We start from the raw sequence: 24,854 nt of genomic DNA, 5'->3' as shown, positions 1-24,854 counted from the left end.
AACAACAGACATACCCTTACCTAACAATTAACAACAGACCTACCCTCATATAACAATTTACAACAGACATACCCTTACCTAACAATTAACAACAGACCTACCCTCATATAACAATTAACAACAGCAACCATCCAAATACATAGTCAGTATTATAATGGTATCAATTACATCCACATCCCACACAAACTTATAAAACTCCTATTGTCTAGTAATAACAAAGTAATAACAGCCCAGGTCTCTTCTTACCAGTCATAGTCCATGACAGCGATGATGATGGACACCCTGTCGATGTCCTCATGAGGGATGTCAAAGACTAGAGCCTCGTTGTAGGTGGGGTTCAACGTATTCTTCTTAATGGAGGTCTTCCTCTTCTTTAGTCTGCGGCCGTCACATATCAGAGAAGCCTTCACGTATGGGTCTGAGAGAAGGAGAAAGAGGGAGGGAGAGAGAGAGAGAAAGAAATAGAGGAAGAGAATGGAAGAAAGAAAAGAGAGGGACAAAGATAAGAGACAACCCTTGAGCAGGCTATTAACAAATTATACTCCCACATCCAGGCATCTGTCTTTAACACATAAAAGACATCCAAATCAAGGGCCCTTGGACGAGGCGGATTAAGGCCAAAGTAAAACGGGTGGATTCACGTCAATTACCACAGAAGACAAACTGCCGCTCAAGTCCATTGTAGCACTTACAGAATACTGAGAGTTACCATTTGATTTTATGGTGGATTGATTTATACCTTCGTTAGGCATTCTAATAATCTCCTAATCATAAAAGCAATAATAACGGTGTGGCCTCGTAATTTAGCGTGTCATTTTGTCAGTATAGTAACTGTTACCGTGGTAATGCAGGATCATCACATCCTCACAGGCAGGATTAATAACTCAATTACTTTAGTTAGGCGTTCATTAATTAAATCATCATCAGCTACCTAAGTCCCAGCCATCAATCAGGCCAGGACATGATTGTGTTTAAAGCGTTTGGTTGTTTGTTGGCTGCGGTTTTTAGCACTCCAACGTTTATGATTTTTGCTATTTGCTTGTTTATTTTTATTTTACCTTTATTTAACTAGGCAAGTCAGTTAAGAACAAATTCTTATTTTCAATGACAGCCTAGGAACAGTGGGTTAACTGCCTGTTCAGGGGCAGAACGACAGATTTGTACCTTGTCAGCTCGGGGGTTTGAACTTGCAACCTTCCAGTTACTAGTCCAACGCTCTAACCACTAGGCTACCCTGCAACCCGCTTGTGTTTCCAACATTGCCACAAAACAGATTTTTGGCACTTCATTGTGTTTGGAACAGTTGAACCGTATTTATTTGGGCAATATTTACAGAATGTAACATATCAATATTCAAATATTCATGAATTCAGTCAATTGATGTGTTTGCTCCATCTGTTTATGCAGCCTAATTGCATTCAAATAATAGTTGAAATACAAAATGTGTGATGTGAGTCTTGTCAGGCTGTTTCTAACAGAAGAGACGACCCCCAGTGCTGTGAACAGTGTGCTGTTGTCAGTGTGCTGCGGTCAGTGTGCTGTTGTCAGTGTGCTGCGGTCAGTGTGCTGCGGTCAGTGTGCTGTTGTCAGTGTGCTGCGGTCAGTGTGCTGCGGTCAGTGTGCTGTTGTCAGTGTGCTGCGGTCAGTGTGCTGCGGTCAGTGTGCTGTTGTCAGTGTGCTGTGGTCAGTGTGCTGTTGTCAGTGTGCTGTGGTCAGTGTGCTGTTGTCAGTGTGCTGTGGTCAGTGTGCTGTTGTCAGTGTGCTGTTGTCAGTGTGCTGTTGTCAGTGTGCTGTGATCAGTGTGCTGCGGTCAGTGTGCTGTGGTCAGTAGGTAAGTCACCTGAGAAGCCGGTGAGGTCCATGGCTTTGAGGTTGGTGGCCTTGATGACAGTCGCGGTGAGCCGACCTGCCGTGGGCAGGTAACACAGAGAGAAGTTCAGCTCCCCCAGGTCAGCCTTCTCCTGTACAACACACACACAGAGGTCAGAGGTCAGGGTTCAAACAGGGAACCCAGCAAACGTGTGGTAAACACTCAGCCAGTACTACCCAAAGAGCCACAGGCTGAGAGCAGAGGATCTGTAAAAGAGACCACCATCTTGCATTTGGTTTGCTAAACCATGAAGCAGGCATCAGTGATAATTGCCACAGAGACATGACAGGTGTCACAATCTAAACAGGCAGCATATTCAAACTGAAGGCAACTGTCATCACAGTACATTAATGAAATGTCAATCTTTCAATGTCCCCAAGAAGATAAAAGTTAAATTGCGCTATTTAAACACTCTCCCCTATTTCCTCCTAACTCGGCACAGCCAGTGGTCATGGTGGTGGCATAGTGGCATAGCAGTGGCATTATAGTGGCACAGCGGTGGCATTATAGTGGCATAGCAATGGCATTATAGTGGCATTATAGTGGCATAGCGGTGGCATTATAGTGGCATAGAGGTGGCATTATAGTGGCATAGCAATGTCATTATAGTGGCATAGCAATGGCATTATAGTGGCATAGCGGTGGCATTATAGTGGCATAGAGGTGGCATTATAGTGGCATAGCAATGTCATTATAGTGGCATAGCAATGGCATTATAGTGGCATAGGAATGACATTATAGTGGCATAGAAATGGCATTATAGTGGCATAGCAATGGCATCATAGTGGCATAGCAATGGCATTATAGTGGCATAGTGGTGGCATTATAGTGGCATAGCAATGGCATTATAGTGGCATAGTGGTGGTATTATAGTGGCATAGTGGTGGTATTATAGTGGCATAGCGGTGGCATTATAGTGGCATAGCGGTGGCATTATAGTGGCATAGCGGTGGCATTATGGTGGAATTATAGTGGTGGTATTATAGTGGCATAGCGGTGGCATTATAGTGGCATAGCGGTGGCATTATAGTGGCATAGTGGTGGTACAGTGGTGACATTATAGTGGTGGTATAGTGGTAGCATTATAGTGGCATAGTGGTGGCATTATAGTGGCATAGTGGTGGTACAGTGGTGGCATTATAGTGGCATATTGGTGGTATAGTGGTGACATTATAGTGGCATAGTGCTGGTACAGTGGTGGCATTATAGTGGCATATTGGTGGTACCGTGGTAGCATTATAGTGGCATAGTGGTGGTACAGTGGTAGCATTATAGTGGTATATTGGTGGCATAGTGGTGGTATAGTGGTGACATTATAGGGGCATTATAGTGGCATATTGGTGGCATAGTGGTGGTATAGTGGTGACATTATAGTGGCATAGTGGTGGCATTATAGTGGCATAGTGGTAGTATAGTGGTAGCATTATAGTGGCATAGTGGTGATATAGTGGTGGCATTATAGTGGCATAGTAGTGACATTATAGTGGCATAGCGGTGGCATTATATTGGCATAGTGGTGGCATTATAGTGGCATATTGGTGGTATAGTGGTGACATTATAGTGGCATAGTGCTGGTACAGTGGTGGCATTATAGTGGCATATTGGTGGTACCGTGGTAGCATTATAGTGGCATAGTGGTGGTACAGTGGTAGCATTATAGTGGTATATTGGTGGCATAGTGGTGGTATAGTGGTGACATTATAGGGGCATTATAGTGGCATAGTAATGATAGTGTGGTAGCATTATAGTGGAATAGTGGTGACATTATAGTGGCATAGCGGTGGCATTATAGTGGCATAGCGGTGGCATTATAGTGGCATAGTGGTGGTACAGTGGTGACATTATAGTGGTGGTATAGTGGTAGCATTATAGTGGCATAGTGGTGGCATTATAGTGGCATAGTGGTGGTATAGTGCTGACAATATAGTGGCATTATAATGGTGGTATTATAGTGCCATTATAATTATAGTGGCATAGCGGTGGCATTATAGTGGCATAGTGGTGGTACAGTGGTGGCATTATAGTGGCATATTGGTGGCATAGTGGTGGTATAGTGGTGACATTATAGTGGCGGTATAGTGGTAGCATTATAGTGGTATATTGGTGGTATAGTGGTGACATTATAGTGGCATAGTGGTGGCATTATAGTGGCATAGTGGTAGTATAGTGGTAGCATTATAGTGGCATAGTGGTGATATAGTGGTGGCATTATAGTGGCATAGTAGTGACATTATAGTGGCATATTGGTGGTATAGTGGTAGCATTATAGTGGTATATTGGTGGTATAGTGGTGGTATAGTGGTAGCATTATAGTGGCATATTGGTGGCATAGTGGTGGTATAGTGGTGATATTATAGTGGTGGTATAGTGGTAGCATTATAGTGGTATATTGGTGGCATAGTGGTGGTATAGTGGTGACATTATAGTGGCATTATAATGGTGGTATTACAGTGGCATTATAATTATAGTGGCATAGCGGTGGCATTATAGTGGCATAGTGGTGGTACAGTGGTTGTCACGCCTTGGTCTTAGTATTTTGTGTTTTCTTTATTTGTTTGGTCAGGCCAGGGTGTGACATGGGTTATTGTGGTGTGTTTTTTGTCTTGGGGTGTTGTGGGGTGACTAATTAGTCTATGGCTGCCTGAGGCGGTTCTCAATCAGAGTCAGGTGATTTATTGTTGTCTCTGATTGGGAACCATATTTAGTCAGCCATATTCTGTGAGTGTTTTCGTGGGTGATTGTTCCTGTCTCTGTGTAGTTGTTCACCAGACAGGCTGTATAGGTTTTCACGTTCCGTTTGTTGTTTTGTAAATATATAGTTATTTCATGTATCGTCTATTCTTTATTAAAGAAGATGAGTAACCACCACGCTGCATTTTGGTCCGCTTCTCCTTCAACAGACGAACGCCGTTACAGTGGTGGCATTATAGTGGCATATTGGTGGTATAGTGGTGGTATAGTGGTGGCATTATAGTGGCATATTGGTGGTATAGTGGTGGTATAGTGGTGGCATTATAGTGGCATATTGGTGGCATAGTGGTGGTATAGTGGTGACATTATAGTGGTGGTATAGTGATAGCATTATAGTGGTATATTGGTGGCATAGTGGTGGTATAGTGGTGACATTATAGTGGCATAGTGGTGGCATTATAGTGGCATAGTGGTAGTATAGTGGTAGCATTATAGTGGCATAGTGGTGATATAGTGGTGGCATTATAGTGGCATAGTAGTGACATTATAGTGGCATAGCGGTGGCATTATATTGGCATAGTGGTGGCATTATAGTGGCATATTGGTGGTATAGTGGTGACATTATAGTGGCATAGTGCTGGTACAGTGGTGGCATTATAGTGGCATATTGGTGGTACCGTGGTAGCATTATAGTGGCATAGTGGTGGTACAGTGGTAGCATTATAGTGGTATATTGGTGGCATAGTGGTGGTATAGTGGTGACATTATAGGGGCATTATAGTGGCATATTGGTGGCATAGTGGTGGTATAGTGGTGACATTATAGTGGCATAGTGGTGGCATTATAGTGGCATAGTGGTAGTATAGTGGTAGCATTATAGTGGCATAGTGGTGATATAGTGGTGGCATTATAATGGCATAGTAGTGACATTATAGTGGCATAGCGGTGGCATTATATTGGCATAGTGGTGGCATTATAGTGGCATATTGGTGGTATAGTGGTGACATTATAGTGGCATAGTGCTGGTACAGTGGTGGCATTATAGTGGCATATTGGTGGTACCGTGGTAGCATTATAGTGGCATAGTGGTGGTACAGTGGTAGCATTATAGTGGTATATTGGTGGCATAGTGGTGGTATAGTGGTGACATTATAGGGGCATTATAGTGGCATAGTAATGATAGTGTGGTAGCATTATAGTGGAATAGTGGTGACATTATAGTGGCATAGCGGTGGCATTATAGTGGCATAGCGGTGGCATTATAGTGGCATAGTGGTGGTACAGTGGTGACATTATAGTGGTGGTATAGTGGTAGCATTATAGTGGCATAGTGGTGGCATTATAGTGGCATAGTGGTGGTATAGTGCTGACAATATAGTGGCATTATAATGGTGGTATTATAGTGCCATTATAATTATAGTGGCATAGCGGTGGCATTATAGTGGCATAGTGGTGGTACAGTGGTGGCATTATAGTGGCATATTGGTGGCATAGTGGTGGTATAGTGGTGACATTATAGTGGCGGTATAGTGGTAGCATTATAGTGGTATATTGGTGGTATAGTGGTGACATTATAGTGGCATAGTGGTGGCATTATAGTGGCATAGTGGTAGTATAGTGGTAGCATTATAGTGGCATAGTGGTGATATAGTGGTGGCATTATAGTGGCATAGTAGTGACATTATAGTGGCATATTGGTGGTATAGTGGTAGCATTATAGTGGTATATTGGTGGTATAGTGGTGGTATAGTGGTAGCATTATAGTGGCATATTGGTGGCATAGTGGTGGTATAGTGGTGATATTATAGTGGTGGTATAGTGGTAGCATTATAGTGGTATATTGGTGGCATAGTGGTGGTATAGTGGTGACATTATAGTGGCATTATAATGGTGGTATTACAGTGGCATTATAATTATAGTGGCATAGCGGTGGCATTATAGTGGCATAGTGGTGGTACAGTGGTTGTCACGCCTTGGTCTTAGTATTTTGTGTTTTCTTTATTTGTTTGGTCAGGCCAGGGTGTGACATGGGTTATTGTGGTGTGTTTTTTGTCTTGGGGTGTTGTGGGGTGACTAATTAGTCTATGGCTGCCTGAGGCGGTTCTCAATCAGAGTCAGGTGATTTATTGTTGTCTCTGATTGGGAACCATATTTAGTCAGCCATATTCTGTGAGTGTTTTCGTGGGTGATTGTTCCTGTCTCTGTGTAGTTGTTCACCAGACAGGCTGTATAGGTTTTCACGTTCCGTTTGTTGTTTTGTAAATATATAGTTATTTCATGTATCGTCTATTCTTTATTAAAGAAGATGAGTAACCACCACGCTGCATTTTGGTCCGCTTCTCCTTCAACAGACGAACGCCGTTACAGTGGTGGCATTATAGTGGCATATTGGTGGTATAGTGGTGGTATAGTGGTGGCATTATAGTGGCATATTGGTGGTATAGTGGTGGTATAGTGGTGGCATTATAGTGGCATATTGGTGGCATAGTGGTGGTATAGTGGTGACATTATAGTGGTGGTATAGTGATAGCATTATAGTGGTATATTGGTGGCATAGTGGTGGTATAGTGGTGACATTATAGTGGCATAGTGGTGGCATTATAGTGGCATAGTGGTAGTATAGTGGTAGCATTATAGTGGCATAGTGGTGATATAGTGGTGGCATTATAGTGGCATAGTAGTGACATTATAGTGGCATAGCGGTGGCATTATATTGGCATAGTGGTGGCATTATAGTGGCATATTGGTGGTATAGTGGTGACATTATAGTGGCATAGTGCTGGTACAGTGGTGGCATTATAGTGGCATATTGGTGGTACCGTGGTAGCATTATAGTGGCATAGTGGTGGTACAGTGGTAGCATTATAGTGGTATATTGGTGGCATAGTGGTGGTATAGTGGTGACATTATAGGGGCATTATAGTGGCATATTGGTGGCATAGTGGTGGTATAGTGGTGACATTATAGTGGCATAGTGGTGGCATTATAGTGGCATAGTGGTAGTATAGTGGTAGCATTATAGTGGCATAGTGGTGATATAGTGGTGGCATTATAGTGGCATAGTAGTGACATTATAGTGGCATAGCGGTGGCATTATATTGGCATAGTGGTGGCATTATAGTGGCATATTGGTGGTATAGTGGTGACATTATAGTGGCATAGTGCTGGTACAGTGGTGGCATTATAGTGGCATATTGGTGGTACCGTGGTAGCATTATAGTGGCATAGTGGTGGTACAGTGGTAGCATTATAGTGGTATATTGGTGGCATAGTGGTGGTATAGTGGTGACATTATAGGGGCATTATAGTGGCATAGTAATGATAGTGTGGTAGCATTATAGTGGAATAGTGGTGACATTATAGCGGCATAGTGGTGGCATTATAATGGCATAGTGGTGGTATAGTGGTGGCGTTATAGTGGCATATTGGTAGCATTATAGTGGTATAGTGGTGGTAAACTGGTGACATTATAGTGGTGGTATAGTGGTAGCATTATAGTGGCATAGTGGTGGCATTATAGTGGCATAGTGGTGGTACAGTGGTGGCATTATAGTGGCATATTGGTGGTATAGTGGTGACATTATAGTGGCATAGTGCTGGTACAGTGGTGGCATTATAGTGGCATATTGGTGGTACCGTGGTAGCATTATAGTGGCATAGTGGTGGTACAGTGGTAGCATTATAGTGGTATATTGGTGGCATAGTGGTGGTATAGTGGTGACATTATAGGGGCATTATAGTGGCATATTGGTGGCATAGTGGTGGTATAGTGGTGACATTATAGTGGCATAGTGGTGGCATTATAGTGGCATAGTGGTAGTATAGTGGTAGCATTATAGTGGCATAGTGGTGATATAGTGGTGGCATTATAGTGGCATAGTAGTGACATTATAGTGGCATAGCGGTGGCATTATATTGGCATAGTGGTGGCATTATAGTGGCATATTGGTGGTATAGTGGTGACATTATAGTGGCATAGTGCTGGTACAGTGGTGGCATTATAGTGGCATATTGGTGGTACCGTGGTAGCATTATAGTGGCATAGTGGTGGTACAGTGGTAGCATTATAGTGGTATATTGGTGGCATAGTGGTGGTATAGTGGTGACATTATAGGGGCATTATAGTGGCATAGTAATGATAGTGTGGTAGCATTATAGTGGAATAGTGGTGACATTATAGTGGCATAGCGGTGGCATTATAGTGGCATAGCGGTGGCATTATAGTGGCATAGTGGTGGTACAGTGGTGACATTATAGTGGTGGTATAGTGGTAGCATTATAGTGGCATAGTGGTGGCATTATAGTGGCATAGTGGTGGTATAGTGCTGACAATATAGTGGCATTATAATGGTGGTATTATAGTGCCATTATAATTATAGTGGCATAGCGGTGGCATTATAGTGGCATAGTGGTGGTACAGTGGTGGCATTATAGTGGCATATTGGTGGCATTATAGTGGCATAGTGGTAGTATAGTGGTAGCATTATAGTGGCATAGTGGTGATATAGTGGTGGCATTATAGTGGCATAGTGGTGGCATTATAGTGGCATAGTGGTGGTATAGTGCTGACAATATAGTGGCATTATAATGGTGGTATTATAGTGCCATTATAATTATAGTGGCATAGCGGTGGCATTATAGTGGCATAGTGGTGGTACAGTGGTGGCATTATAGTGGCATATTGGTGGCATAGTGGTGGTATAGTGGTGACATTATAGTGGCGGTATAGTGGTAGCATTATAGTGGTATATTGGTGGTATAGTGGTGACATTATAGTGGCATAGTGGTGGCATTATAGTGGCATAGTGGTAGTATAGTGGTAGCATTATAGTGGCATAGTGGTGATATAGTGGTGGCATTATAGTGGCATAGTAGTGACATTATAGTGGCATATTGGTGGTATAGTGGTAGCATTATAGTGGTATATTGGTGGTATAGTGGTGGTATAGTGGTAGCATTATAGTGGCATATTGGTGGCATAGTGGTGGTATAGTGGTGATATTATAGTGGTGGTATAGTGGTAGCATTATAGTGGTATATTGGTGGCATAGTGGTGGTATAGTGGTGACATTATAGTGGCATTATAATGGTGGTATTACAGTGGCATTATAATTATAGTGGCATAGCGGTGGCATTATAGTGGCATAGTGGTGGTACAGTGGTTGTCACGCCTTGGTCTTAGTATTTTGTGTTTTCTTTATTTGTTTGGTCAGGCCAGGGTGTGACATGGGTTATTGTGGTGTGTTTTTTGTCTTGGGGTGTTGTGGGGTGACTAATTAGTCTATGGCTGCCTGAGGCGGTTCTCAATCAGAGTCAGGTGATTTATTGTTGTCTCTGATTGGGAACCATATTTAGTCAGCCATATTCTGTGAGTGTTTTCGTGGGTGATTGTTCCTGTCTCTGTGTAGTTGTTCACCAGACAGGCTGTATAGGTTTTCACGTTCCGTTTGTTGTTTTGTAAATATATAGTTATTTCATGTATCGTCTATTCTTTATTAAAGAAGATGAGTAACCACCACGCTGCATTTTGGTCCGCTTCTCCTTCAACAGACGAACGCCGTTACAGTGGTGGCATTATAGTGGCATATTGGTGGTATAGTGGTGGTATAGTGGTGGCATTATAGTGGCATATTGGTGGTATAGTGGTGGTATAGTGGTGGCATTATAGTGGCATATTGGTGGCATAGTGGTGGTATAGTGGTGACATTATAGTGGTGGTATAGTGATAGCATTATAGTGGTATATTGGTGGCATAGTGGTGGTATAGTGGTGACATTATAGTGGCATAGTGGTGGCATTATAGTGGCATAGTGGTAGTATAGTGGTAGCATTATAGTGGCATAGTGGTGATATAGTGGTGGCATTATAGTGGCATAGTAGTGACATTATAGTGGCATAGCGGTGGCATTATATTGGCATAGTGGTGGCATTATAGTGGCATATTGGTGGTATAGTGGTGACATTATAGTGGCATAGTGCTGGTACAGTGGTGGCATTATAGTGGCATATTGGTGGTACCGTGGTAGCATTATAGTGGCATAGTGGTGGTACAGTGGTAGCATTATAGTGGTATATTGGTGGCATAGTGGTGGTATAGTGGTGACATTATAGGGGCATTATAGTGGCATATTGGTGGCATAGTGGTGGTATAGTGGTGACATTATAGTGGCATAGTGGTGGCATTATAGTGGCATAGTGGTAGTATAGTGGTAGCATTATAGTGGCATAGTGGTGATATAGTGGTGGCATTATAGTGGCATAGTAGTGACATTATAGTGGCATAGCGGTGGCATTATATTGGCATAGTGGTGGCATTATAGTGGCATATTGGTGGTATAGTGGTGACATTATAGTGGCATAGTGCTGGTACAGTGGTGGCATTATAGTGGCATATTGGTGGTACCGTGGTAGCATTATAGTGGCATAGTGGTGGTACAGTGGTAGCATTATAGTGGTATATTGGTGGCATAGTGGTGGTATAGTGGTGACATTATAGGGGCATTATAGTGGCATAGTAATGATAGTGTGGTAGCATTATAGTGGAATAGTGGTGACATTATAGTGGCATAGCGGTGGCATTATAGTGGCATAGCGGTGGCATTATAGTGGCATAGTGGTGGTACAGTGGTGACATTATAGTGGTGGTATAGTGGTAGCATTATAGTGGCATAGTGGTGGCATTATAGTGGCATAGTGGTGGTATAGTGCTGACAATATAGTGGCATTATAATGGTGGTATTATAGTGCCATTATAATTATAGTGGCATAGCGGTGGCATTATAGTGGCATAGTGGTGGTACAGTGGTGGCATTATAGTGGCATATTGGTGGCATAGTGGTGGTATAGTGGTGACATTATAGTGGCGGTATAGTGGTAGCATTATAGTGGTATATTGGTGGTATAGTGGTGACATTATAGTGGCATAGTGGTGGCATTATAGTGGCATAGTGGTAGTATAGTGGTAGCATTATAGTGGCATAGTGGTGATATAGTGGTGGCATTATAGTGGCATAGTAGTGACATTATAGTGGCATATTGGTGGTATAGTGGTAGCATTATAGTGGTATATTGGTGGTATAGTGGTGGTATAGTGGTAGCATTATAGTGGCATATTGGTGGCATAGTGGTGGTATAGTGGTGATATTATAGTGGTGGTATAGTGGTAGCATTATAGTGGTATATTGGTGGCATAGTGGTGGTATAGTGGTGACATTATAGTGGCATTATAATGGTGGTATTACAGTGGCATTATAATTATAGTGGCATAGCGGTGGCATTATAGTGGCATAGTGGTGGTACAGTGGTTGTCACGCCTTGGTCTTAGTATTTTGTGTTTTCTTTATTTGTTTGGTCAGGCCAGGGTGTGACATGGGTTATTGTGGTGTGTTTTTGTCTTGGGGTGTTGTGGGGTGACTAATTAGTCTATGGCTGCCTGAGGCGGTTCTCAATCAGAGTCAGGTGATTTATTGTTGTCTCTGATTGGGAACCATATTTAGTCAGCCATATTCTGTGAGTGTTTTCGTGGGTGATTGTTCCTGTCTCTGTGTAGTTGTTCACCAGACAGGCTGTATAGGTTTTCACGTTCCGTTTGTTGTTTTGTAAATATATAGTTATTTCATGTATCGTCTATTCTTTATTAAAGAAGATGAGTAACCACCACGCTGCATTTTGGTCCGCTTCTCCTTCAACAGACGAACGCCGTTACAGTGGTGGCATTATAGTGGCATATTGGTGGTATAGTGGTGGTATAGTGGTGGCATTATAGTGGCATATTGGTGGTATAGTGGTGGTATAGTGGTGGCATTATAGTGGCATATTGGTGGCATAGTGGTGGTATAGTGGTGACATTATAGTGGTGGTATAGTGATAGCATTATAGTGGTATATTGGTGGCATAGTGGTGGTATAGTGGTGACATTATAGTGGCATAGTGGTGGCATTATAGTGGCATAGTGGTAGTATAGTGGTAGCATTATAGTGGCATAGTGGTGATATAGTGGTGGCATTATAGTGGCATAGTAGTGACATTATAGTGGCATAGCGGTGGCATTATATTGGCATAGTGGTGGCATTATAGTGGCATATTGGTGGTATAGTGGTGACATTATAGTGGCATAGTGCTGGTACAGTGGTGGCATTATAGTGGCATATTGGTGGTACCGTGGTAGCATTATAGTGGCATAGTGGTGGTACAGTGGTAGCATTATAGTGGTATATTGGTGGCATAGTGGTGGTATAGTGGTGACATTATAGGGGCATTATAGTGGCATATTGGTGGCATAGTGGTGGTATAGTGGTGACATTATAGTGGCATAGTGGTGGCATTATAGTGGCATAGTGGTAGTATAGTGGTAGCATTATAGTGGCATAGTGGTGATATAGTGGTGGCATTATAGTGGCATAGTAGTGACATTATAGTGGCATAGCGGTGGCATTATATTGGCATAGTGGTGGCATTATAGTGGCATATTGGTGGTATAGTGGTGACATTATAGTGGCATAGTGCTGGTACAGTGGTGGCATTATAGTGGCATATTGGTGGTACCGTGGTAGCATTATAGTGGCATAGTGGTGGTACAGTGGTAGCATTATAGTGGTATATTGGTGGCATAGTGGTGGTATAGTGGTGACATTATAGGGGCATTATAGTGGCATAGTAATGATAGTGTGGTAGCATTATAGTGGAATAGTGGTGACATTATAGCGGCATAGTGGTGGCATTATAATGGCATAGTGGTGGTATAGTGGTGGCGTTATAGTGGCATATTGGTAGCATTATAGTGGTATAGTGGTGGTAAACTGGTGACATTATAGTGGCATTATAGTGGCATAGCAATGGCATTATAGTGGCATAGCGGTGACATTATAGTGGCACAGCGGCGGCATTATAGTGGTGGTATTATAGTGGCATAGCGGTGGCATTATAGTGGTATAGTGGTGGTACAGTGGTGGCATTATAGTGGCATATTGGTGGCATAGTGGTGGTATAGTGGTGACATTATAGTGGCGGTATAGTGGTAGCATTATAGTGGTATATTGGTGGTATAGTGGGAGCATTATAGCATTAATGTTGATATTGTAGTGGCATAGTGGTGGCATAGTGGTTGCATTATAGTGGCATAGTGGTGATATTATAGTGATATAGTTGTGTCATCATGGTAACATAGTGGTGGCATTGCATTGGCATTATGGTGTCAGGCATGGGCTCTCTCTCTCACCGCTGTGCCCTCCACTATGTCCCTCCAGACAGGCTTTTCCCCTGTGCCCTCGCTGAAGTCCAGAAGGTTGTCCACAACCACCTGGCCAATCAGGTCGTGTCTGGAGAAGCGGTCAAAGTCGTAGACAGAGAAGTGTAGCTTCCGGGAGTGCAGCTCTGCCAGGGGGACACCGAACTGGAACGTCTCGTTGAAGATAGGGTTTAGGGTCTTTCTGTGGACCTGTGGGAGAAAGGAGAGGGGGCAATTGAGGAGGGAGAGTGGTAAAGAGGTAAAGAGGTGAAGGGGGAGAAAGGGGAAGGAGAGGGAGAGGGAGAGGGGGAGAGAGTGAGAGAGCGGACAAGAGTCAACAAGAGAGTCTGCTAGACAGCCTAACATATTTATTCAGATTAGGCTGAACGAAATATCAGATCATTCCAATGAGTAAGGGAGGAGACTACGCATTTATAAATGATAATAAATTACTGATAGTAATTTAGAATCAAATCCCAACTTGAGAAACGGCAATGAAACTCCGCACAAATCTCTCGTGGTAATGCATACACAAATCTCTTGAGTGACATCAATGGAGGATTCACACAGAACTCCAAGTTATGCATGAACACATTTCTCAATTGGCATCAGAGTGAAACTACACATTTGTCGGGTTAGTATTTTACTGTGCCTTCAATTTGTGTGAAAACTGACAAGTGTAATAAATGACAGCCTGATCCCAGATCTGTTTGCACTCTTCCAAGCTATTTATGGTCATTGGCAAGACAGCACAAACAGATCTGGGATCAGGCTTGATAAATGTGTTACCTTGGTCTGGAACTTCTTCTTCCTGTCTGGCAGTAGGTAGATCTTAACGTAGGGGTCTGAGAAGCCGTTGGCGTCCTTGGCAGCCAGGTCTACAGCCTTCAGGATCTTCACCACTAGCTGCTCTGTACTGCAGACGAGGACACACATATACAATCTATGTTAGACTCACCGTCTGGGACACACACACACACAACACGATCTATATGTCAAACTTAGCTGGACAGACATAGGGCGACAGAGTAGATAGAGAGACAGTGGAGTGGTTAGGAGAGTAGGTTGTATCTATGGAGTGGGTCGATGGGGATCCATTGAGGTCTAGGATGAAGCAGCCCGTGACACTGATTTAAAGGTTAACTCCCTAGTAATGGGGAATGTGAGGAAGGTAGATCTGTGAATGAGAGCAACTTCTACAAGTAGCATAATCCATTGCTACAAAGCTACAGATTGGCTCCAGCAGTTCCAGGGAGAGAAGCCAAGCCATTAATACTCCTCATAGTAGGCTATTCCACTGTGTTATGGTCAGTCTGGGTCATATACACATGCCCGCACACACACATACACAGTCTTGCACATATACACATGCATACACACACACGCGAAGACATCCATCTAAACCGCCTACGTCCATCTAAACCGCCTACGTCCAGTGGTCTGTCTGCAGAACTACTTATGAGGGATTTAATTAAGAGAGTGAAGATGGCTGGCAGGCCTTTACTCAGACCTCATTATACCCTGTCTTTCTGTGTTAACGAGCGTGTCACCACTTCATTACGGGCCTTTAGGAGCACAGCGTGAACACTGGGGAAGAGAGCACCACCAGGCTATAGCCAATAGCAGCTCAGACTAACACACTGTTTAATCATCTGGCCTAATCAGGACTGAGATAAGCCTGTTGACGACATGATTGCATCCAATCAGGTTTAATGTTTATCATGCAAACACGTCCAATTAAGGAAATCAGGTAAACACGCCAATCCTACAATCACATCAAATCAGGGATAAGATTAATACCGTCATTAGTAAATTAGGAAGTTATATTTAAATTGGATAAACACGTGAATCAGAGAAACATGTCCAATTAGTATTTCTTAAGTCTATCTACTTACTTTAAGTCCAGTATCATCTCCGCTTAGAAGTTGATACACACTGTCAGTACGTGTTGGGAACTGTAGTCCTTATGACTCTGAGTAGTGTAGTTTTATAAAGCATAATTGAAAATGCCAGGTGAGTCCTGTATAAAAGCTGTCCCTGATGGCATGTCACATCCAAAAACATTACCTCATTACAACAACAAACACTGCAGTGTTCCTACTCTCACATGTCCGTTTGAACATCAAGACAACAAAGAGCAGGAACAAAAGACAACCTTTAAAAAATATATATATATTTAACCTGTATTTAACTAGGCAAGTCAGTTAAGAACAAATTCTTATTTACAATGACGGCCTACTACCACGGTCCCAGAAGCACTCGGCAGAAAATACACCTATTACTGATGTGTCAGAGGGAAATTCCTCAAAGGCTGGAAACCACCCTATTCCCACAGCACTAGTGTCAGCTTTTAACTACAGTGTCAATAGAAAATACATTTCCCAAAGGGCCGAGGGAAAATTGACATTGTTGTCCTGACTGCTATTCCCCAAATGTGCTCAGGTCTAGCACGTTAACATTGATGTATGGTAAATACATTACAATTATCCCACACAGTGCTAACAGTGTGAAGAGAAGGTGACACATTATCTCTCTCTCTCCCTCTCTCTCCCACTCTCTCCCTCTCTCTCCCGCTCTCTCTGTCTGTCTCCTCTCTCTCTAGATTTTCTAACAAAGATTCACAGTGTGTCAGAAAGCAGAGCAGAACAAATGATCTTGTGACGTGAGGTAGAAATTCATGTAGGTACAGGTAGAGATACAGCAACAGCATCCTCCCTCCCTCCCTCCCTCCCTCCCTCCCTCCCTCCCTCCCTCCCTCCCTCCCTCCCTCCCTCCCTCCCTCCCTCCCTCCCTCCCTCTGTGCGTCTGTAATTCGTGCTATAACAGTCTGGTGTTATTATGTGTTGACAGGGTCTGCTGTTTAAAGTAGCTCACCATATATAATTCATGACCCTAACTGCCTCTCACTCCCTTGTTTTTCAAACATCAGCACTTTCTTTCTCCATTGTAATGTTTCTTTGTGTGACGGCAGAAAGAAAGGACCCCACCAGGCAGCCACAGAGCCACAGATAGACTGAGACTGAGATTGACCTAGCAGACTGTACTACACTGCCCCTGACCTCTCCCTCCTCTCTGTCCTCCCTCCATCTTCCCATCTTCAACCGTCCGGAGGGGGGCACGTCCACCATTTACATAAACAGAGCCAGTGCTGCAGAAAACCTACAACGGAGGCATGCATGACTAATGCACTCAAGGTATGGAAAATTAGACAATTACAATAACAATGTCTATCTATCTATCTTGTGTACACTATTTAGTCCATAATGTAAAAGTATATATTGGTGATAAAAACTGCCCACTATGTGATACTTGACACTGCAATGATAGAGTTTCTAGGGCAAGTACCTTAACTCAGCTGTGATGACAGAGCAGCTGTTGATCCTCTGTCTAAGCCTTAATGTAATGTATATTTAACACTCAGACCGAGGTGTGAAGAGGATTAATTAAGTGAATCGGTTCACTCACTTGAAGGCGTAGCGCAGGAGGAAGCTGATCTTGCCACAATTGTCCCCTGCTTTCCCTTCCCCCTGGTCGCCCCCACGCAGTCTGTAGAGTTCCGGTTTGATTTGGCCAATGCTGGTCACCTGCTCGCTCTTCTCCTCACCATGGAAATCAGGGCTGGACAACTGGTGAGTCATGGGCTTGGGCCTGGGGAGAGAGAAGGGCTTAATAGACACATTAACACTCACTGAAGAGACAGACAGGGTTAAAGGAGAAGTTCCCTTTTTTACAACCAAATCTACATTTTTAAAGTAAATGGCATGTTATAGAAGGGTCCAGACACCTTTTTTGTGATTTCAGTTGTTTTTGAGAAACTTACCCCAAACAGAAAAACCCTTCATTATCCTCGTTGTCCAGTACAAATGCTCCAAAAACACCCCAAAACGTCCTTTTAGAAACTGAAACGTTCTCAGTATAGTGATGCAGGTCTTTCGATGTTGTACATATGAAATTGTGTCATTACGAATTTTATCGGCAATGTTATATTCCATTTTGCGCTACTCTAGCCATTTCCCCAAACCACCTGTTCCATTCTCTGTTTAGACTGCTGCTATAGGTAACTGCCAAATTAAATGAGTTGGCGCCCCCCCCCTTGGGTTGTGCCGTGGCGGAGATCTTTGTGGGCTATACTCGGCCTTGTCTCAGGATGGTAAGTTGGTGGTTGAAGATATCTCTCTAGTGGTGTGGGGGCTGTACTATGGCAAAGTGGATGGGGTTATATCCTGCCTGTTTGGCCCTGTCCGGGGGTATCATCGGATGGGGCCTTTCTTTCTTTCTTTCTCTCTCTCAGAGGACCTGAACCCTAGGACTACCTGGCATGATGACTCCTTGCTGTCTCCAGTCAACCTGGTCGTGCTGCTGCTCCAGTTTCAACTGTTCTGCCTGCGGCTATGGAACACCGACCTGTTCACCGGACGTGCTACCTTGTCCCAGACTTGCTGTTTTCAACTCTCTAGAGACAGCAGGAGCAGTAGAGATACTCTCAATGATCGGCTATGAAAAGCCAACTGACATTTATTCCTGAAGTGCTGACTTGTTGCACCCTCGACAACTACTCTGATTATTATTATTTGACCATGCTGGTCATTTATGAACATTTTAACATCTTGGCCATGTTCTGTTATAATCTCCACCCGGTATAGCTAGAAGAGAACTGGCCACCGCTCATAGCTTGGTACCTCTCTAGGTTTCTTCCTAGGTTTTGGCCTTTCTAGGAAGTTTTTCCTAGTCACCATGCTTATACACCTGCATTGCTTGCTGGTCGGGGTTTTAGGCTGGGTTTCTGTACAGCACTGATATATCAGCTGATGTACGAAGGGCTATATAAATACAATTGATTTGATTTAAAGGAAACTCCATAATAAAGTGTCTTAATAGGGCGCTGGACTTTCACGAGCCGCCAGAACAGCTTCAATGGTTCTACAAATGCCTGGAACCTACTGTGTGGAAGTACATTGCAGAATAAAAGTGAAGACATCAAAACTATGAAATAACACATATGGAATCATGCTTTCAATATACTTTGTATCCCTCATTTACTCAAGTGTTTCCTTTATTTTGTCAGTTGCCTGTAGAATGGATGTAGTATCGCTCGAGTCGCAACAAAATAGAATATAACGTTATGGATAATGTTCGTAATGACACATTTTCACGTGTACTACATCTAAAGACCTGCATCACTATACTGAGAGCTTTGCCGCTTCTAAAAAATATTTATTGGGTGTTTTTTGGAGCCTTTTTTCATGTTTTTTCAGGGCCCCCGTACTGCACAACCAGGATGAGGAAGTGATTTGCATGTTTGGGGTAAATTTCCCAAAAGCAAGTGAAATCACAAAAAAAGGTGTCTGGACCCTTCTATAACATGGCATTTACATCAAAAATAGAAACAGAGTTGGAAAAAAAATAACACACACAAAAAGATCGATAGGGTTCATTCACAGACATACATTCACTGGAGAGACAGACAGGGTTAATACTCAGAATAACACTCAGAAAATGTATACACTAGACAACCAATCACAGAAATTTGATGACCCTTAGATAATATAATTATCACATACTTAAAAATATATACAGTACCAGTTGAACATTTGGACACACTTACTCATTCAAGGGGTTTTCTTTATTTTTACTATTTTCAACATTGTATAATAATATTGAAGACATCACAACTTTGAAATAACACATAGGGAATCATGTAGTAACCAAAAGAAGTGTTAACAAATAGCCACCCTTAGCCTTGATGACAGCTTTGTACACTTTTAGCATTCTCTCAACCAGCTTCATGAGGAATGCTTTTCCAACAGTCTTGAAGGAGTTCACACATATGCCTAGCACTTGTTGGCTGCATTTCCTTCACTCTGCGGTCCAACTCATCCCAAACCATCTCAAGTGGGTTGAGATCGGGTGATTGTGGAGGTCAGGTCATCTGATGCAGCGCTCCATCACTCATTCTTGGTCAAATAGCCCTTACACAGCCTGGAGCTGTGTTGGGTCATTGTCCTGATGAAAAATAAATGATAGTCCCACTAAGCGCAAACCAGATTTGGATGGCATTTCGCTGCAGAATGCTGTGGTAGCCATGGTGGTTAAGTGTGCCTTGAATTCTAAATACATCAATCACCTGCAAGGCATCGCCACACCATCACACCCCCTCCTCCATACTTCACATTGGGAACCACACATGTGGAGATCACCTGTTCAACTACTTTGACTCTCACAAAGACACGGCGGTTGGAACCAAAAATCTCAAATTTGGACTCATCAGACCAAAGGACAGATTTCCAATTGTCCATTGCTCATGTTTCTTGGCCCAAGCAAGTCTCTTCTTCTTATTGGTGTCCTTGAGTAGTGGTTTCTGTGCAGAAATTCAACCATAAAGGCCTGATTCACACAGTCTCCTCTGAACAGTTGATGTTGAGATGTGCCTGCTACTTGAACTCTGAAGCATTTATTTGGGCTGCAATTTCTGAGGCTGGTAACTCCAATGAACTTATCCTTTGCAGCAGAGGTAACTCTGGCTCTTACTTTCCTGTGACGGTCCTCATGAGAGCCAGTTTCATCATAGTGCAAATGCACTTGAAGAAAGAGTGTGCAAAGGCAAATGGTGGCTACTTTAACGAATATCAAATATCAAATATATTTTGATTTGTTTAACACTTTGTGGTTACTACATGATTCCATGTGTGTTATTTCATAGTTTTGATGCCTTCACTATTATTCTACAATGTAGAAAATAGTACAAATAAAGAGAAACCCTGGAATGAGTGGGTGTGTCCAAACATTTGACTGGTACTGTATACACAGTGCATTCGGAACGTATTCAGACCCCTTGATTTCCCCCCACATTTTGTTACTTTACAGCCTTATTCAAAAATGGATTAAATCGTTTTTCCCCCTCATCAATCTACACACAATACCCCATAATTCCAAAGCAAAAACAGGTTTAGACATGTTTTCAAATGTATATATATATATATATATATATATAAAAACTAGTATTCAGACCCTTTACTCAATACTTTGTTGAAGCATCTTTGGCAGAGATTACAGGCTCAAGTCTTCCTAGGTATGATGCTACAAGCTTGGCACACCTGTATTTGGTGAGTTTCTCCCATTCTTCTCTACAGATCCTCAAGCTCTGTCAGGTTGGATGGGGAGCATCGCTGCACAGCTATTTTCAGGTCTCTCCAGAGATGTTCGATCGAGTCTGGGCTCTGACTGGGCCACTCAAGGACATTCAAAGACTTGTCCCGAAGCCACTCGTGCATTGTCTTGACTGTATGCTTAAGGTTGGAAGGTGAACCATCGCCCCAGTCTGAGGTCCTGAGCGCTCTGGAGCAGGTTTTCATCAAGGATCTCTCTGTACTTCTGTACTTTGCTCCATTCATCTTTTCCTCGATCCTGACTAGTCTCCCAGTCCCTGCTGCTGAAAAACATTCCCACAGCACGATGCTGCCACCACCATGCTTTACATGGTTCCAGGTTTCCTCCAGACGTGACACTTGGCATTCAGGCCAAAGAGTTAAATCTTGGTTTCATCAGACCAGAGAATCTTGTTTCTCATGGTCTGTGAGTCTTTAGGTGTCTTTTGGCAAACGCCAAGCGGGCTGTTATGTGCCTTTTACTGAGGAGTGGCTTCCGTCTGGCCACTTGGATTGGTGGAGTGCTGCAGAGATGGTTTTCCTTCTGAAAGGTTCTCCCATCTACAAAGGATAACTCTGGAGCTCAATCAAAGTGACCATCAGGTTCTTCGTCACCTCCCTGACCAAGGCCCTTCTTCCCCAATTGCTCAGTTTGGCAAGGAGGCCGGCTCTAGAAAGAGTCTTGGTGGTTCCTAACTTCTTCCATTTAAAAATGGTGGAAACTGTGTTCTTGAGGACCTTCAATGCTGCAGAAATGATTTTGTACCATTCCTCAGATCTGTGCCTGGACACGGAGCTCACGGAGCTCTACAGACAATTCCTTCGACCTCATGGTTTGGTTTTTGCTCTGACATGCACTGTCAACTGTGGGACCTTATATAGACAGGTGTGTGCCTTTCCAAATCATGTCCAATCAATTGAATTTACCACAGGTGGACTCTAATCAAGTTGTAGAAACATCTTAAGGATGATCAATGGAATCAGGATGCATCTGATCTCAATTTTGAGTCTCATAGCAAAGGGTCTGAATACTTATGTAAATAAGGTATTTCTGTTTATTATTTTGAATACATTTGCAAACATTTCTAAAAACCAGTTTTCGCTTTGTCATTATGGGGTATTGTGTTAGGATTTATGAGGGCAAAAAATTATTTAATACATTTTAGAATAAGGATGTAACATAACAAAATGAGGAAAAAGTCAAGGGTTCTGAATACTTTCCATAGATATAGATATAAACTCAGAAAAAAAAGAAACGTCCCTTTTTCAGGACCCTGTCTTTCAAAGATAATTCGTAAAAATCCAAATGACTTCACAGATCTTCATTGTAAAGGGTTTAAACACTGTTTCCCATGCTTGTTCAATGAACCATAAACAATTCATGAACATGCACCTGTGGAACGGTCATTAAGACACTAACAGCTTACAGACGGTAGGCAATTAAGGTCACAGTTCTGAAAACTTAGGACACTAAAGACGCCTTTCTACTGAAATTTTCCGCATTGAATGACCTTCATGTCTTAAAGTAAGGATGGACTGTGATTTCTCTTTGCTCATTTGAGCTGTTTTTGCCATAATATGGAGTTGGTCTTTTACCAAATAGGGCTATCTTCTGTATTTGGCTCAAACGCATTCAGAAGGAAAGATATTCCACAAATGAACTTTTAAGAAGGCACACCTTTTAATTGAAATGCAGATGACTACCTCATGAAGCTGGTTGAGAGAATGCCAAGAGTGTGTAAAGGCAAATGGTGGCCACTTTAACGAATATCAAATATCAAATATATTTTGATTTGTTTAACACTTTGTGGTTACTACATGATTCCATATGTGTTATTTCATAGTTATTTCTACTGACTCTGAAAAACACCAAAAGAAAGATGTCCAGGGTCCCTGCTCATCTGCGTGAATGTGCCTTAGGCATGCTGCAAGAAGGCATGAGGACTGAAGATGTGGCCAGGACAATAAATTGCAACATCCGTACTGTGAGATGCCTAAGACAGCGCTACAGGGAGACAGGACGGACAGCTGATCGTCCTCACAGTGGCAGACCACGTGTAACAACACCTGCACATGATCGGTACATCCGAACATCACACCTGCGGGACAGGTACAGGATGGCAACAGCAACTGCCCAAGTTACACCAGGAACGCACAATCCCTCCATCAGTGCTCAGACTGTCCACAATAGGCTGAGAGAGGCTGGACTGAGGGCTTGTAGGCGGGGGCTGTTGTATTGCAGGTCCTCACCAGACATCACCGGCAACAACTATGGGCACAAATCCACCTGTCGCTGGACCAGACAGGACTGGCAAAAAGTGCTCTTCACTGACGAGTCGGGGTTTTGTCTCACCAGGGGTGATGGTCGGATTCGCGTTTATCATCGAAGGAATGAGTGTTACATCGAGGCCTGTACTCTGGAGCGGGATCGATTTGAGGGTCCGTCATGGTTTGGGGCGGTGTGTCACAGCATCATCGGACTGAGCTTGTTGTCATTGCAGGCAATGCTGTGCGTTACAGGGAAGATATCCTCCTCCCTCATGTGGTACCCTTCCTGCAGGCTCATCCTGACATGACCCTCCAGCATGACAAGGCCACCAGCCATTCTGCTCGTCCTGTGCGTGATTTTCTGCAAGATAGGAATGTTAGTGTTCTGCCATGGCCAGCGAAGAGCCCGAATCAGGTGCCTTGGTGGAAGAGTGGGGTAACATCTCACAGCAAGAACTGGCAAATCTGGTGCAGTCCATGAGGAGGAGATGCACTGCAGTACTTAATGCAGTTGGTGGCCTCTCCTGATACTGACTGTTATTTTTGATTTTGACCCCCACCCTTTGTCCAGGGACACATTATTCCATTTCTGTTAGTCACATGTCTGTGGAACTTGTTCAGTTTGTGTTTCAGTTGTTGAATCTTATGTTCATACACATACAGTGCCTTGCGAAAGTATTCGGCCCCCTTGAACTTTGCGACCTTTTGCCACATTTCAGGCTTCAAACATAAAGATATAAAACTGTATTTTTTGTGAAGAATCAACAACAAGTGGGACACAATCATGAAGTGGAACGACATTTATTGGATATGTAACAAATCAAAATGTAACAAATCAAAAACTGAAAAATTGGGCGTGCAAAATTATTCAGCCGCTTTACTTTCAGTGCAGCAAACTCTCTTCAGAAGTTCAGTGAGGATCTCTGAATGATCCAATGTTGACCTAAATGACTAATGATGATAAATACAATCCACCTGTGTGTAATCAAGTCTCCGTATAAATGCACCTGCACTGTGATAGTCTCAGAGGTCTGTTAAAAGTGCAGAGAGCATCATGAAGAACAAGGAACACACCAGGCAGGTCCAAGATACTGTTGTGAAGAAGTTTAAAGCCGGATTTGGATACAAAAAGATTTCCCAAGCTTTAAACATCCCAAGGAGCACTGTGCAAGCGATAATATTGAAATGGAAGGAGTATCAGACCACTGCAAATCTACCAAGACCTGGCCGTCCCTCTAAACTTTCAGCTCATACAAGGAGAAGACTGATCAGAGATGCAGCCAAGAGGCCCATGATCACTCTGAATGAACTGCAGAGATCTACAGCTGAGGTGGGAGACTCTGTCCATAGGACAACAATCAGTCGTATATTGCACAAATCTGGCCTTTATGGAAGAGTGGCAAGAAGAAAGTCATTTCTTAAAGATATCCAAAAAAAGTGTTGTTTAAAGTTTGCCACAAGCCACCTGGGAGACACACCAAACATGTGGAAGAAGGTGCTCTGGTCAGATGAAACCAAAATTGAACTTTTGGCAACAATGCAAAACGTTATGTTTGGCGTAAAAGCAACACAGCTCATCACCCTGAACACACCATCCCCACTGTCAAACATGGTGGTGGCATCATCATGCTTTGGGCCTGCTTTTCCTCAGCAG

The 24,854-nt window shown here is 43.0% G+C and overlaps 1 protein-coding gene across 1 annotated transcript in view; it reads right to left on the bottom strand.

Moving 5' to 3' along the window:
• The window catches only part of LOC124000093 (synaptotagmin-C-like), a 44,605-nt gene that overhangs the window by 16,607 nt on the left and 3,144 nt on the right, over positions 1 to 24,854 (bottom strand). The window contains exons 3-7 of the mRNA XM_046306222.1: positions 17,253 to 17,435; positions 14,577 to 14,703; positions 13,779 to 13,997; positions 1,841 to 1,961; positions 247 to 418 (exon numbers count right to left, since the gene is read on the bottom strand). Coding sequence (XP_046162178.1) covers positions 247 to 418; positions 1,841 to 1,961; positions 13,779 to 13,997; positions 14,577 to 14,703; positions 17,253 to 17,435 — 822 coding nt within the window. The remainder of the gene's footprint in view (positions 1 to 246; positions 419 to 1,840; positions 1,962 to 13,778; positions 13,998 to 14,576; positions 14,704 to 17,252; positions 17,436 to 24,854) is intronic.

The sequence above is a fragment of the Oncorhynchus gorbuscha genome, linkage group LG16, assembly GCF_021184085.1.
Source record: "Oncorhynchus gorbuscha isolate QuinsamMale2020 ecotype Even-year linkage group LG16, OgorEven_v1.0, whole genome shotgun sequence".
Lineage (NCBI taxonomy): Eukaryota > Metazoa > Chordata > Actinopteri > Salmoniformes > Salmonidae > Oncorhynchus > Oncorhynchus gorbuscha.
The sequence above is the reverse complement of the archived record's forward strand: the minus strand, read 5'-3'. Positions and strand labels throughout refer to the sequence as shown.